The sequence below is a fragment of the Phyllobates terribilis genome, unplaced genomic scaffold (genome assembly GCF_046119375.1).
Source record: "Phyllobates terribilis strain yellow unplaced genomic scaffold, ASM4611937v1 Scaffold_85__1_contigs__length_6476398, whole genome shotgun sequence".
Classification (NCBI taxonomy): Eukaryota; Metazoa; Chordata; class Amphibia; order Anura; family Dendrobatidae; genus Phyllobates; species Phyllobates terribilis.
Window position 1 is genome coordinate 5727508 of NW_027362845.1, and position 15903 is coordinate 5743410.

At 48.2% G+C, this 15903-nt stretch overlaps 1 protein-coding gene across 1 annotated transcript in view; it reads left to right on the forward strand.

Annotated features, from left to right (window-relative positions):
- The first annotated feature begins 472 nt into the window (after window positions 1-472).
- The window catches only part of LOC141197640 (uncharacterized), a 48512-nt gene continuing 33081 nt past the window's right edge, over window positions 473-15903 (forward strand). The window contains exons 1-6 of the mRNA XM_073662723.1: window positions 473-531; window positions 3841-3975; window positions 4105-4284; window positions 4368-4491; window positions 4573-4670; window positions 10234-10324. Coding sequence (XP_073518824.1) covers window positions 3898-3975; window positions 4105-4284; window positions 4368-4491; window positions 4573-4670; window positions 10234-10324 — 571 coding nt within the window. The 5' untranslated portion in view covers window positions 473-531; window positions 3841-3897. The remainder of the gene's footprint in view (window positions 532-3840; window positions 3976-4104; window positions 4285-4367; window positions 4492-4572; window positions 4671-10233; window positions 10325-15903) is intronic.

Genomic DNA, 15903 nt, shown 5'->3' on the forward strand with positions numbered 1-15903 from the left:
GCTCCGTACACCTCGTACACACGCGGCTCTGCTCCGTACACCTCGTACACACGCGGCTCTGCTCCGTACACTTCGTACACACGCGGCTCTGCTCCGTACACTTCGTACACGCGCGGCTCCGCTCCGTACACCTCGTACACGCGCGGCTCCGCTCCGTACACCTCGTACACGTGCGGCTCTGCTCGGTACACCTCGTACACACGCGGCTCCGCTCCGTACACCTCGTACACACGCGGCTCCGCTCTGTACACCTCGTACACACGCGGCTCTGCTCCGTACACCTCGTACACACGCGGCTCTGCTCCGTACACCTCGTACACACGCGGCTCTGCTACATCCACACTGTAAACCCCTCCTGACCCCACACATAAACTTCAGCTCATCCAGCACCATGACAACCAGCACAGCAGAGTCCTGCATCCACTGAGGCCCCTGATCATGTGACCCCTGACTCCTCCCCTCCTGTGACCTCATCACAGCTCCTGTGCGCACCGAGCAGCCATATATGTGGTGGCGGCTCTGCAGGTGGAGGTATGTGGAGACCCCATTACTGGGCGCAGGGGGCATTAACCCCTTCAACACGGAGACTCTTTTGGGGTCTCTGTGTGGTGTGAACAGTGAGATAACAGCTGTGGACAGAATGCGGTTTAGCTGGTTCCCGTCCACATTAGATCCATTCAGACGACTGCAGGATGAAGGACAGAAGCCCAGAGAAGTCCTCACACAACGCCATTATTCCTCTCCTAGCTCCAGCACAGTAATGTAGATACTGGTGATTTCTCTCCATTACTGGATCGAGTATCGGGGGAGTTCTAGACTGCGCCCCTTATGTCTTGTGTCTGCTATGAAGCCAATATACAGGTTGGGCCATTTATATGGATTCACCTAAATTAAATGGGAACGGTTGGTGATAACTTCCTGTTTGTGGCACATTAGTATATGGGAGGGAGAAAACTTTTCCAGATGGGTGGTGACCATGGTGGCCATTTTGAAGTTGGCCATTTTGGATCCAACTTTATTTTTTTCAATGAGAAGAGGGTCATGTGACACACTAAATTTATTGAGAATTTCATAAGAAAAACAATGGTGTGCTTGGTTTTAACGTAACTTTATTCTTTCATGAGTTTTTTACAAGTTTATGATCACTTATAAAATGTGTTCAAAGTGCTGCCCATTGTGTTGGATTGTCAATGCAACCCTCTTCTCCTGCTCTTGACACACTGATAGCAACACTGCAGAAGAAATGCTAGCACAGGCTTCCAGTATCCATTGTTTCAGAAGCCATGGTCACCACCCATCTGGAAAAGTTTTCCCCCTCCCATATACTAATGTGCCACAAACAGGAAGTTGATATCACCAAACATTCCCATTTAATTTAGGCATATCCATATAAATGGCCCACCCTGTACATTTGGGGATTGGCTGCCATACACTGTAGTGCTGTAGCCATGTTTTCTACTAGCATTACTGCGATTGGCTGGCCACATCTTGTTATCGGTAGTGATGAGTGAACGTGCTCTGATAAGGGGTTAACCGAGCACACTTGAGCATAACTGAGTGTCATCGGAGTGCTCATATATTATGTTCGAGTCCCTGTGTCTGCATGATTTGCGGCTGTTAAACAGCTTCAACACGTGAGGATTCCCTAACAAACAGGCAATCCCTGCATCTGTTGAGGCTGTCTAACAGCCGCATATAATGCAGACACAGGGACTCGAACATGATATACGAGCACTCCGATGATACTCAGTTATGCTTGAACGTGCTTGGTTAACCCCTTATCCAAAGACCATTCACTGATCACTAGTTATTGGGTCTTACAGAAGACCCCGTGATGCGATGCTCGGCCCACTGTCCTCAGAAAGTACGGTTGTTCAAGGAGAGTTGTTAATAGGAGTGAATGCTTAGAATAATGTCTGTTCCCTCCCCCTAAATATTACAAAGTTGCACCCTTTAGTGCCTTCCATGTGGCAGTAAAGGGTGTATTTCACCTTTTTTAAACCTATTAAATAAATAATGAATTTAAAAAAATTATGTGGAGTCCCCCCCCCTATTTTTGATAACCGCCTAAGGTTAAGCAGACAGCTGGGGGCTGATATTATCCTGCTGGGAAGGTCCATGGATATTGGCCCCTTCCAGCCTAAAAATACCAGTCCGCAGCAGCCCCAGAATTTGCAAATCACATTAGATGCGACAAATTTTGGCACTTTGCCTTCTTCTTCCCAATAGCCCTGGTATGTTGGCAACCAGGGTAATATTTTTTGGGTTTACGTCAGTTGTGTATTCTCAGCTGGTATCAGTCCCAAGAGTTAGTATTGTAGAAGCGTTTATCAGGCACCCCCATTACTAACCCAGTAAACTAAAAGAAAAAAAAAACACAAATATATTTTTTTAGAAAACAACTCCCCGACAGACAACAGAGGAATAAAGTTCAGAGAAGAAGCTTCATAGAAAGACCATGAAGTTACAGACGTCATTTAACCCTTTGGGAGAAAGTGATTCCAGGGAGTAAATCCAGAACTCGTCTCAGTAGAAGTTTACAGCGTTGTGATTGTGAATCTGCTGCGGTCGTCTCTTCTAACACCGACCGTCGGAGTTCAGAACTTTTATCACCAACTCTGAGAAATGTCTGGCCAAGGTGGTCTCACCAAACTTCTGCTCTTCCTCATTCTTTTTCTTGCAGGGGCCGCAGTGGATTTCATCCTAGACTCATAGAGCCGAATAGAGGACGATGTTCCTTCAGGCTGATTTCATTGATCGTGACATTTGTCCACATTACCACAAGGGCACTTTACCGAGTAAATCACATCAGAACTGTAGCTGGTAAAAAAACACCAATATCCACAGGTGTCCCTTCTAATTGGTGGGAAAACTGTCACCTGTAATAATCCTCGCACAGTTCTGACATGACAAACACGGAAAAGTGCCCCTTTATGGATCTGAAAGAAAGTCTGTTTAGACACTTTAGCTTAATAGTATCAGGTCTAATCAAATGGTTATATAGCGATTTACCCTGAAGATTCACAAATTGTGGGATGGTTTTAAAAAATGTTATATTTAGGGTGTTTTTGTGAAGGAATCCTGTATTGCTCTCATAGTACAGTGCCCCTTTCTTGGCCCCCACACACAGTATACTGTTCCCCTAGTACCGCCATCCACCCACACTCTGTATAATGTTCCCACAGTATCTCCATCCCCAATTGTATTTTTTTGGGGTGTTTTTCATGTAATATATGGATACCTACATGAAAATGCTAAAAAAATTCTATCATATCCAGAGAGAAAAAATACATTGTACATGGAGAATTTGGCACCAAATACCTCTTGTGTTGGTGTTCTTACAAACAAGCTTTTATAAATGTCTCAAATTTCTGTGTGTGAATCAGACCTGAGATCTAACGGGATAGAAGATTACAGTCCGGAAACATTCATATAGACGGCCGGTGGTGATCTAGTGGGTGACAGGACTCTGGCCAAATATGTTTCTAGAGCTGTAGTTGAAGATCAAAATGTCATCCTCATCATGAAGTAGTTATTTGTCATGTCACGTGTAATGAATATCTCCTGCAGTATAGATAATGCCGATTCCAGTTTCGGTAAATGAGACGAGAATTAGCGTTATGGAAGATGAGTTTATGAGAAACGTATTCAGCTGCAGACTCCGAGGAAGAAACTGCTTGTTGTCTGTGGCCTAAAATATATAGGTTTTATTACTAGATGTAAAGAAGAAAACAAAATAGTATAAAATAGTAAATCTCATATATTTCCCTTATTATCTCCAGTGATTGTATTATTACACAGGATTTTTATGAATTTACATCGGCTCATCTTCTCATTCAGGTCTCTACAATATCGGATCCTCTAAATAAGAAAATTTTTCTGCTTCATCCATTAAGCATGGATATGGACAGGGACAAGATGGCGGAGAGGATATTACACCTCACCCTAGAGATCCTCTTCCGGCTTACTGGAGAGGTGAGAGATTCTGATGACGTCACATTACATCATTCTTATCTATGAGAATAACAGATGGACAGAACTGGAGAGGTGAGGACTCTGGAAATGTCTGTAGTGAGATTTATTCATGTGTCTCTCCATAACCAGGATTACACAGTAGTGAAGAAGACCTCTAGTGAGCGCTGTGAGGACCCTGTGTCTGAGGGATGGGGAAGACCCCTGAGCCCAATCACGGGGCCTCCACCTCACCCCCTGATGCATGAGGACATCAATGACCAGAAGATCCTAGAACTCACCTACAAGATGATTGAGCTGCTGACTGGAGAGGTGACACTGCTGGGAATGCTGGGACTTTATACAGTAACGCTGTGAAGGGACCGGGGGGGTGACTGTATCATTGTATGTGTCAGGTTCCTATAAGATGTCAGGATGTCGCTGTCTATTTCTCCATGGAGGAGTGGGAGTATTTAGAAGGACACCAATATCTGTACAGGGACATCAAGATGGAGGTTCCCCAGCCCCTCACATCAACAGGTAATAAGACAGAACTAAATACACATGGCCTATTATCTGTATGTAAAGAATGAATTCAGTCCCTGTATGTGTTTCCTTCAGATCTATCTAGTGAGAGGACAACACCAGAGAGATGTCCTCATCCTCTTCTTCCACAGGACTGTAAACCTGAAGATCCCGATGTTCCTCAGGATCATCAGGTAGATGGAGAGAATGTGTCATGAGATCTCCCCTATGATGTGTAGATGGCTGTGAAGGTCTTGTGCTCAGTCTTGTTTTATCCACCAGTATTATATGTTTTATACTTGTGTAATGAGAATGGTGGAGATGGCAGGATTAGAGCTGATCATAGATGTGAATGCTCCATCTGTCTGTGACTGTTACGGATCCGGGTGTGAAACCTCTGTGCTGTGATACAAGGAGGGACCAGAGCGGTGTAACTAAGTGCCTACCCTGACCGACCCTGGCCACACGGCAGCTTAGTCGACTCCGTGAACCAAGGAGGGACCGGGAAGGTGAACCAGGTGCCACTCTGGGACCGACCTTGTGTGAGAGCAGGCGACTCCCACGGGACTGATGGCCGAAGCCGACAGGCACAGCAGATGAGCACGGCTGGTAGACAGGCAGGTGATGCGGGTAGACAAGCAGGTGGGCACGGCTGATAGGCAGGCGGGCACTGGAACCTGAGGGCTGAGGAGAGTGTTAGCACACAAACAATAACCTTGCACAGGCACCTCAATTTTGGAGGTGCCTAATATAGGAGCAGTCCTCCGGCCATTGGCCGGGGACTCTTTTTAGGACTGATCGCGCGGCCCCTTTAAGAGGGAAGGAGCTCACGCACGTGCGCCCAAAGAACAGTGCGTGGAGAACTGCGTGTGGTGCACACACCCCATGCAGATGCAGCAGGGGAGCCGGAAGACGCCGGACCGGGACCGCGGTGGTGAGGGGATCGGCGTCTCTGCCCGGCAGGAGGCAGAGACGCCGACGCTACAGTACCCCCTCCTCTACGCCACGTCTTCTTTAGGCTCGCAAGAATTTTTTCTAGAAGACAAGGAGCATGAATGTTCTCCCTGGGCTCCCAAGACATCTCCTCAGGACCAAACCCCTTCCAATTCACAAGAAAGAAAGTCTTTCCTCTTACCCTCTTGATGGCCAAAATATTCTCTACCTCAAAGACGTCCTCAGCGGAGACTGGAGCTGGAGTGGTACCTGGATCGTCAGAGAAAGGATTAAGGACAATAGGCTTGAGGAGAGACACATGAAAGGAATTGGGAATCCTTAAGGAGGCAGGGAGTTTCAGCTTGTACGCCACTGGATTTATTTGGTTCAGAATCTAGAAAGGACCGATGAAACCCGGGCCCAACTTGTATGATGGTATCTTGAGACGGACATATTTAGAGGAAAGCCAGACCTTGTCTCCCGGATGAAATAGAGGTGGATCCAGACGTCTCTTATCAGCATGCTTCTTCATCCGTTCGGAGGACTGAAGAAGCGCGGATCAAGTGTCTCAAATTCACTGACGAGAGATTCCGCGGCAGGATTGTCCACTGAAGAAGAGATGGGAAACGGAATTCGGGGGTGTCAACCGTAAACCACAAAAAACGGAGACTTAGCAGCGGACTCGCTCACATGGTTGTTATAAGAAAACTCGGCCCAAGGCAGAAGTTATACCCAATCGCTATGATGAGCGTTGACAAAGTGCCGAAGAAAACTGGTAAGGATCTGATTAATACGTTCCATTGGACTGAGGATGATAGGCTGAAGAAAAGTCCAAAGAGACATCCAGCAGCTTGCACGTGGCTCTCCAGAAGCGAGAAGTGAACTGAACTCCTCTGTCTGAGACCATGTGGAGGGGTAAGCCTTGGAGACGAAAGATGTGACGGATGAAGTCCTTAGCCAGCACCGATGCGGACGGAAGACCAGGCAAAGGAATGAAGTGAGCCATCTTGGAGAAGCGGTCAGCGACCACCCATATGACGGTAGAAACGACAGATACCGGAAGATCAGTGATGAAGTCCATAGCAATGTGTTGCCAAGGAGCAGAAGACGACCAGCTGGGAGGTGTCTAGGTATCTTGTTACAGGCACAGGAGGTACAGGCCACGACAAAATCCGCAACATCCTTGTGCAGGGTGGGCCACCAATAATGTCTGGCAATGAGCAGAAGCGTCTTCCTCTGGCCGGCATGACCAGCCAGTTTGGCCGAATGACCCCAGAGTAAGACCCTCTTCCGATCCTGAGCCGCTACAAAGGTCTTACCAGGAGGTAGATGAGACAGGTCAAACGGAGCAACAGTCATTATACTGGAGGGGTCAATAATGTGTAGAGGCTCCTCCTCTCGATCGGTAGACAGAAAAGAGCGGAATAGAGCTTCAGCTTTAATATTCTTGTCTGCCGGGCGGAAATGGAGAGTGAAGCTGAAACGAGCAAAGACCATCTGGCCCGGCCCGGATTTAATCTTTGGGCGGTCTGCAAGTAAGCGAGGTTTTTATGGTGAATGTAGATGACCATCGAGTGCAAGTAGCGCCACTCCTCCAGCGCTAATTTGATGGCCATCACTTCTCGATTTCCTATGGAGTAATTGAGCTCGGACGAAGAAAAGAGTTTGGAGAAGAAGCCACAGGTCACCATTTGCCCGGACGAGGATTTCTGGGTGAGCACTGCTCCGGCCCCGGAGGAAGTGGCGTCAACCTCCAGGAAGAACTGTTTATTGCAATCTGGACGATGTAGCACAGGAGCGGAGGAGAAGGCTTGATTAAGAGAAACAAAGGCACTTTCCGCCTCGGAAGTCCATTCCCTGGGATTTGCTCCTTTACGGGTGAGAGCAGAGATGGGAGCAGTCCGGGAGGAGAAATAAGGAATGAAGAGGCGGTAATAGTTAGCGAATCCCAGAAACCATTGAATATCCTTAAACCCCTCAGGTCGGGGCCACTTTAAGACAGCAGACACCTTCTTGGGATCCATCCGCAGTCCGGTCTCAGAGATGATATTCCCCAAAAATGGTAGGGAGGTCTGGTCAAAGAGGCATTTCTCGTACTTAGCATACAGACGATTCTTCCGGAGCCTCAGCAGTACCTGGCGAACATCCCTCCGGTGAGAGGGAGATCAGGGGAGAACACCAAGATATCGTTCAGGCACACCACCACGCGGGAATACAGGAGATCTCGGAAGATGTCATTCACTAACTCCTGGAAGACGGCTGGAGCATTACAGAGACCGAAGGGCATCACGCGGTACTCGTAGTGACCATCCCGAGTGTTGAATGCCGTCTTCCACTCGTCTACCTGGCGAATCTGGACCAGATTGTACGCCCCACGAAGATCGAGCTAAGTGAAGATCTTTGCACCTTTTAGACGGTCAAACAGCTCCGAGATGAGAGGCATGGGGTACTTATTTTTGATGGTAATCTAGTTGAGGCCCCTATAGTCCATACATGGACGAAGAGAGCCATCTTTCTTTTTGACGAAGAAGAATCCTGCTCCAGCCGGAGAGGTGGATTTCTGGATAAATCCCCTAGCAATATTCTCTTCTATGTATTCAGACATAGCACAGGTCTCGGCCAGCGACAAGGGGTAGATTCGCCCGCGGGGAGGTGAAGCACCAGGTATTAGGTCGATGGGGCAATCATACGGCCTATGAGGTGGTAGTGTCTCTGCCTCCTTTTTATCAAAGATGTCTGCATATGACCAGTAGGGTGCCGGCAGACCAGGTAGGTTAGCTTGAGTAGACGGAGGTCAAACAGGACGAATCGGAACCACACAGGACTTATGACATTCCTGACCCCAATGGAGCACCTCACCCGAGCTCCAATTCAGGACGGGCTCATGTCTCTGTAACCAAGGCAGGCCAAGCAAGAGGGGATAAGAGAGACCGGACAGCATGTAAAAGGAGACCCTCTCCGAATGTAGCATTCCCACCTGAAGAGTTACAGGCTCAGTGACAAACAAGATGGTCTCAGAGAAAAGCTTTCCATCCACAGAGGAAACCGCTAAAGGATCAGCAAGACGTATGGTAGAAATCTGATATCGCTCCACAACGGCCTGTTGAATAAGGTTCCCAGCGGCTCCGGAATCCAGATAGGCAGTCTCGAAGAAGCAGGTCTCATCACTGGTAACTGAAACGGACAGAGTCAAAGGTGGAGAGGAAGAACTTTGGCCTAGGACGACCTCTCCAAGCGGTCCTAGACACTGGAGTTTCCCGGTCTCACCGGACAGGTACAGATTAGATGCTCTATACTGCCACAGTAGAAGCAACTCCCCTCAGCACGGCGGATCTCCTGCTGAGACTTGACCATGTTAACTTGGTCTATTTGCATAGACTCTGGAGAAGACACCGGAGGGGATGCTGGTTGTGAGATTGGCCTTTGGAAGGTCAGTGCGAGGCGCAGGGGCCTCCTCTCACGGGTCTTGTCCTTAGAACGCTCCTGAAAACGGATGTCGATCCGTGTAGCTAATGACACCAGGTCGTCCAGAGAGGGAGGTATGTCACGACCGGCTAGATCATCCTTGATCCGTCCGGAAAGGCCCTCCCAAAAGGTGGACACCAGAGCCTCATTGTTCCAGGCAAGTTCAGATGCGAGGGTGCGGAAACGCGCGGCATACTGTCCCACAGAGAGACTCCCTTGGCGGAGTCGGAGAAGAGAAGAGGCAGTCGAAGATTTTCGTCCAGGCTCATCGAACACCTTCCAGAAAGCCGCGAGGAAGGCCTGGAGGTCGGACACCAGAGGATCCCCTCTCTCCTACAGAGGGTTAAGCCACGCCAACGCCTCTCCGGTGAGATGAAACATGATGAATGCCACCCTGGCCCGGTCGGAGGTGAACTGGTGTGCCAGGAGTTCAAAGTGCAGCGTGCACTGATTAATGAAGCCCCAACATAGGGCAGGGTCACCACCGAAACGTGGAGGAGCAGAAAGCCGGGGTCCTAAGCCGGATGCCACAGCGGCACTAGGTTGAGGTGTCGTCGGAGCGGGTGCCGCTTGGTTAGAGGCGGACACAGTCGGGGTGAACAGCGCGTCCAAGTGGGAGTTGACTGTCCGCAGATAGGACAAGATAGTATCCTGTTGGGATCTCTGGTGAGACACCTCTTGGTACAGGTCTGAGAACGAAGGAGCCTGGGAGACACCGGATTCCATGGCCTGTGCAAACTGTTACAGATATGAGTGGTGGAACCTCTGTGCTGTGACACAAAGAGGGACCAGAGGGGCGTAACTAAGTGCCTACCTGGACCAACCCTGGCCAGACGGCGGCTTAGTCGACTCCGTGAACCAAGGAGGGACCGGGAAGGTGAACCAGGTGCAACTCTGGGACCGACCTTGTGTGTGAGCAGGCGACTCCCATGGGACTGATGGCTGAAGCCGACAGGCACAGCAGATGAGCACGGCTTGTAGACAGGCAGGTGATGCAGGTAGACAAACAGACGGGCACAGCAGATACACAGGCAGGCGAGCACGGCTGATAGACAGGCTGGCGGGCACTGGAACCTGAGGGCTGAGGAGAGTGTTAGCACGCAAACAACAACCTTGCATCGGCACCTTCATTTTCGAGGAGGTGCCTAATATAGGAGCAGTCCTCCGGGCCATTGGCTGGGGACTCTTTAGGACGGCAAGAACAGTGTCCGGGGAACTGCTCGTGCTGCGCACACCCCGGGCAGATGCAGCAGGGGAGCCGGAAGACGCCGGGACAGCGGCTGTGAGGGGATCGGTGTCTCTGCCCGGCAGGAGGCAAAGACGCCGACGCTACAGTGACTTTTACAATATTTGTTTCAGGGTGAAGATCTGACCCATATTAATACCACAGAGACATATGTGAGGGGAGATGAGAAGTGTAAAGAGGAGATTCCTACATATGACTACCCAGGTGAGTAGTAACCACTAAATGCAGAGAAGTCACAGATTTTTCTCAGATAATAGTGTAGAAAACCGCAACACTGGTGGAATAGGTGCGCAAGTAGGGTCCAAAGCCATTCAAAAAGCAAATGAAACTTGACACTCAAACAGGCATAATTTTAAAGTATTTAATTGCAGTCCAACACAGGTACAATTGTTTTGGTCCTCAAGACCTTCATCAGTGTGTGCTGCAGCATAAAGAAATAAAAGTAAAAACTACATATATCAGACAAAAGCATAAAAAGTACTAGAAACAAACTGTCATAAGGTATTTCTGAAATTCATAATTATCTGAAAATCAAAAACATTGCAATAGAGTGCACATAATGGCTGTATAATAAGTGTGACCTACCAGACTGCTAGGAATATAGTTAAAGGTGAAAGCAGGAAGTACAGTGTCTCAGTGGATAGACAGGATCTAGGGAGACAAACAGCCATAAGAACATCAGCCTCATAGGGAATTATCCAATAGGTACCAGCAGATATACAGTGGGTACTGAAAGTATTCAGACCCCTTTTAAATTTTTCACTCTTTGTTTCATTGCTGCCATTTTGTAAATTCTAAAAAGTTCATTTTTTTCTCATTAAAGTACACTCTGCACCCCATCTTGACTGAAAAAAAACAGAAATGTAAAATTTTTTTGCAAATTTATTAAAAAAGAAAAACTGAAATATCGCAAATTCAGACCCTCTGCTCAGTATTGAGTAGAAGCACCCTTTTGAGCTAGTACAGCCATGAGTCTTCTTGGGAATGATGCAACAAGTTTTTCACACCTGGATTTGGGGATCCTCTGCCATTCTTCCTTACAGATCCTCTCCAGTTCCGTCAGGTTGGAGGGTGAACGTTGGTGGACAGCCATTTTCAGGTCTCTCCAGAGATGCTCAATTGGGTTTAGGTCAGGGCTCTGGCTGGGCCAGTCAAGAATGGTCACAGAGTTGTTCTGAAGCCACTCCTTTGTTATTTTAGCTGTGTTCTTAGGGTCATTGTCTTGTTGAAAGGTGAACCTTTGGCCAAACCTGAGGTCCAGAGCACTCTGGAAGAGGTTTTCATCCAGGATATGTCTGTACTTGGCCGCATTCATGTTTCCTTCAATTGCAACCAGTCGTCCTGTCCCTTCAGCTGAAAAACACCCCCACAGCAAGATGCTGCCACCACCATATTGCACTGTTGGGATTGTATTGGGCAGGTGATGAGCAGTGTCTGGTTTTCTCCACACATACCGCTTAGAATTATCACCAAAAAGTTCTATCTTTGTCTCATCTGACCAGAGAATCTTATTTCTCATAGTCATAGGTTTTGAGCAAACTCTATGCGGGCTTTCATATGTCTTGCACTGAGGAGAGGCTTCCGTCGGGCCACTCTGCCATAATGGCCCGACTGGTGGAGGGCTGCAGTGATAGTTGACTTTGTGGCACTTTCTCCCATCTCCCTACTGCATCTCTGGAGCTCAGCCACAGTGATCTTGGGGTTCTTCTTTACCTCTCTCACCAAGGCTCTTCTCCCACGATTGCTCAGTTTGGCTGGACGGCCTGGTCTAGGAAGACTTCTGGTGGTCCCAAACTTCTTCCATTTAAGGTTACTAAGAGCACAGTGGCCTCCATAATCCATGAGTAATGCAGAAATTCTTTTATAACCTTGGCCAGATCTGTGCCTTGCCACAATTCTGTCTCTGAGCTCCTTGGGCAGTTCCTTTGAGCTCATGATTCTCATTTGGTCCGACATGCACTGTGAGCTGTGAGGTCTTATATAGACAGGTGTGTGCCTTTCCAAATCAAGCCCTATCAGTTTAATTAAATACAGCTGGACTCCAATGAAGGAGTAGAACCATCTCAAGCAGGATCACAAGGAAATGGACAGCATGTGACTTAAATATGAGTGTCTGAGCAAAGGGTCTCAATACTTATGACCATGTGTATTTCAGATTTTCTTTTTTAATAAATTTGCAAAAAATTCTACATTTGTTTTTTTTTCAGTCAAGATGGGGTGCAGAGTGTACTTTAATGAGAAAAAAAACAAACTTTTTAGAATTTACCAAATGGCTGCTCTGAAACAAAGAGTGAAAAATTTAAAGGGGTCTGAATACTTTCCGTACCCACTGTATGTAGAAACGTACCCAGTAGTGAGAGCAGGAAGTATGACAGGCGTGGAATGTGGTATTCCCCGCTGGTTCCTAAGGTCGCCATGTCAAGGGAGGAGAAAGTCTAGTATATGTGGTCAGAGGGCGGGACCTAATGTCCCAGGAGACCAGTCAGGGTGAACCGCTAGTGTAACGTTCCCAGAAGTGGACTGAAGCGATAGGAGGCGGTGTCTGGATAGCAGTGACGTCACCGGAAATTACGACATGTCGAGCGCCGCTATCGATTGCCTGAAGGCTTAGGAGGAGGCGTGGCTGGAGAAACTGAGGGCAAGCGTTTGTTCCACTGTGCAGGATGTGCATGTCAGAGGCTGTGTCATGCGTTGCAACAGCAACGGTGTTCTGAGTGGGTGGAGTGCGTTCCAAAACAGGGGAGTTTGCGTTTCACTGTGTGATGAGGGATGGAGGTCGTGCAGGACAAAAAAATAATAAGCCTGGAAATGTGACCGGAGGTGAACATGTGTAAGTGGATCAGCCTGTGGGCCATGGAGGATGATGATCAGTGATTAAAATAAGGAGAAGCTGTTCTGCAACATAAAGAATGCAAAATTAGTACCATGATAATGAAAGAAAATCCCTTAAATGACATGCAAATACTGTATCTCAAAACACATATAAGTACACTCCAACAATGAAAAACTCAAGGCTAACAACAACAATGTGGTACAACTTGTGCAGCTCTCTCTAAAATTATCACAGGAATGACAATAAAACATAATCCCTATTGAGCCCCCTGGGGGTAAGGGTTTGAAGTTCATGGATCCAAAAGGCCTCCCTTACTTCAGTAGGCGTACACGTTCACCTCCTCGTGTAGGGGAAAGCACCTGGTCAATGACCTGGAACATGAGTTGAGATATGTTATGGCCTAATATAACGAAATGTTGTAGCAAGAGTAGTAGTAGATTCTTACATCTAATTGTGGACTTATGCTTGTGGTTGTGTCGTCTCACCAATGTATGCCAGACCACAAGGGCATTTAATGAGGTATACTATGAAGTTGGTGTAACAGGTAAAATACCCTTTGACCTGGTATTGTTTACCGGTATGGGATGGTAAATTTGTGTTCCCATGTAGGTCGTTGTTGCATTGGTGGCACTGCAAGCAGTGGAAGGTCCCCCTTAGGAATTTGTAAAAAACGTTGTTTGACCCCTGTATGTGTGGGGCCCACGTCGACATGAACTAGTGAATCCTTGAGATTGGGTGCCCGTTTGAAACACGGAAAAAATGATTATTGGAACTCTGGAATGTGGGGATAAGCGGATTGTAGAATGTTCCAATGTCTCCAGATGGTTTTGTGCAAAATGTATGCAAACGGATGGTAAGTGTGGACAAACAGAATCCGGTTCATGGATTTAAGAAGGGTGTGGGCTGAAGGTGTGTTATGTTGGTGTAGGATTTCCGGGGGGATAGCCCCTTTCCTCAAATTTGTGGCACATTTCTGGTAGCCTCTGTGAGTGTAATTGATCATTGCTCACTATCCTATTTACCCGCTGGAGCTGGGATTTTGGAATTGACCGTTTCATTTGTAAAGAGTGATTACTCGAAAAGTGTAAGTGACCGTTTCGATCGGTAGGTTTTGTGTATGTCAGTGATTAGTAATCCTTGTTAGTCCTTGAGGAACATGGTATCCAGGAAACTGATTTGATGAGATCTGTGAGTCATGGTAAAGCGCAGGTCTGTCAAGGAGGAGTTCAAAAGGTCATAGAACTCATTTATAGATTCCTGTGGACACCCCCCATATGCAAAAAATGTCATCAATGTAACGTTTCCATGCGATGGAGTGAGTATGGAAGAATAGATTGGAGTAAACTATTTGGGCTTCGAAGGTGGCCATAAAACAGTTTGCATAAGGGGGGGGGGGGCATGTCAGAGCCCATTGCTGTCCCTTTAGTCTGTAGGAAGTAAGTATCTTGGAACAAGAAATAATTTATGTTAAGAACTTAGGTCAGGAGTTCAATGCAAAGTTCAATGATCTGTCTGTGACTCAAGAAACAGACTGTGTAAAGCATGTATACCTTTGGAGTGTGGAATGCCTGTAAAGAGGCTGTTGATATCAAAAGAAACCAAGATGCATTTAGGGGGGGACACATTTTAGGTCAGTGATAAAACTGAGAAAAGCTCCTGTATCTAGTAAAAAGGAGGGATTTTTTTCCCCTTCTCCCATGACAGCACCACCTGAGAGAGGGTATCCGCCCACCAAGGACAGGAACCTACTGAATAAAAAGGCGGTACCTCTCCTCCGCATCAGTTTTTGGTTCCTGTCCCTGATGGGAGCCTCACCAGGTGGTACCTCACGTAACTGGATTATGGACGGTGCGGCCTGGAGGCCGTGGAAGCAGCAGATGGTCCCTGTTCCCAGCCCGTCTGGCTGCTGCCCGGGTCTGCGTGTGGGGAGGAGGTGCTGTGTTTTTTTTTTTGATTCCTCCCCGCGTGCGCCGGGGCCTGCGGCCGGGTCTGCGCCTCGCAAAGATGAACTGAGCGCGCCGGCCGGCAGGTCTTCCGGGCTGCGCACGTGGGGGTCGCGTCGCACCCTGTGACGGAGCACGCCGGAAGTCCGGGCTGCGCACGCGCGGGGTGCTGACGCGCCCTATCACGGAGTGCGCCGGAAACCGGGTCTGCGCATGCGCGGGTGGGAAGCTGTCATCCTGCTGCAAGCGCGCCGGGTGCCGCTGGGCTGCGCACGCGCAGAGGCAGGTGGATCTGCGGGTAGCGCGCCAGCTGGCTAAAATTTAAAAAAAAAAAAAAAAGAGATTTGAGATGAGCTGCCGGAAGGGGAGGAGCCTAAAGGAGGTGGAGCCCTACTGCTTTTAAGGATGGGGAGCAATCAGGATGGCGGTGTCTGCATCCCCGCCATGATGGATGAGGAACCGCAGTCACCTGGGCAGCAGCTGTCACCGCCACAGGAAGTACAGCAGCAGCCACAGCCATCAAAGCAGCGCAAGCAGCTCAAACAAATGGAACGGGAATCTTCCCATCGACAAAGTCACAGCAGTGAGGGGCGTACGAGTTCCGGCAAGACTGGTCAGAAAAGACTTCGTCAGTCCACCTCCGCCAGATGGGAGCCCTCATGTGAACGGCAACCACCGCCTCCGGTACCCTAGTCTGAACGGCAGTGTGGTGAGTGATCTTCGTGAAAGTCTCACCTTGAATAATGTGCTCTTCTCTCTCTCTCTTTTCCTCCTTCTTCTCCTTTTATTTCTTGGGGCAGGAGGCGAAGAAGTGTAGTGCTAAAAGTAAAAACAGGGAGTGTGCTTTATGCAAAATCAGTCTTCCCACCTCCTATGCCAAAAACCTATGCTCGGACTGTATTCAGAAAACCATTGCAGAGGAGTCCCCCAGGTTTTCTTTAGAATTAAAGGATCTAATCCAGACAGAGGTCAGAGAGTCTTTAAGAGGCTTAACCTCACTCAAAAAG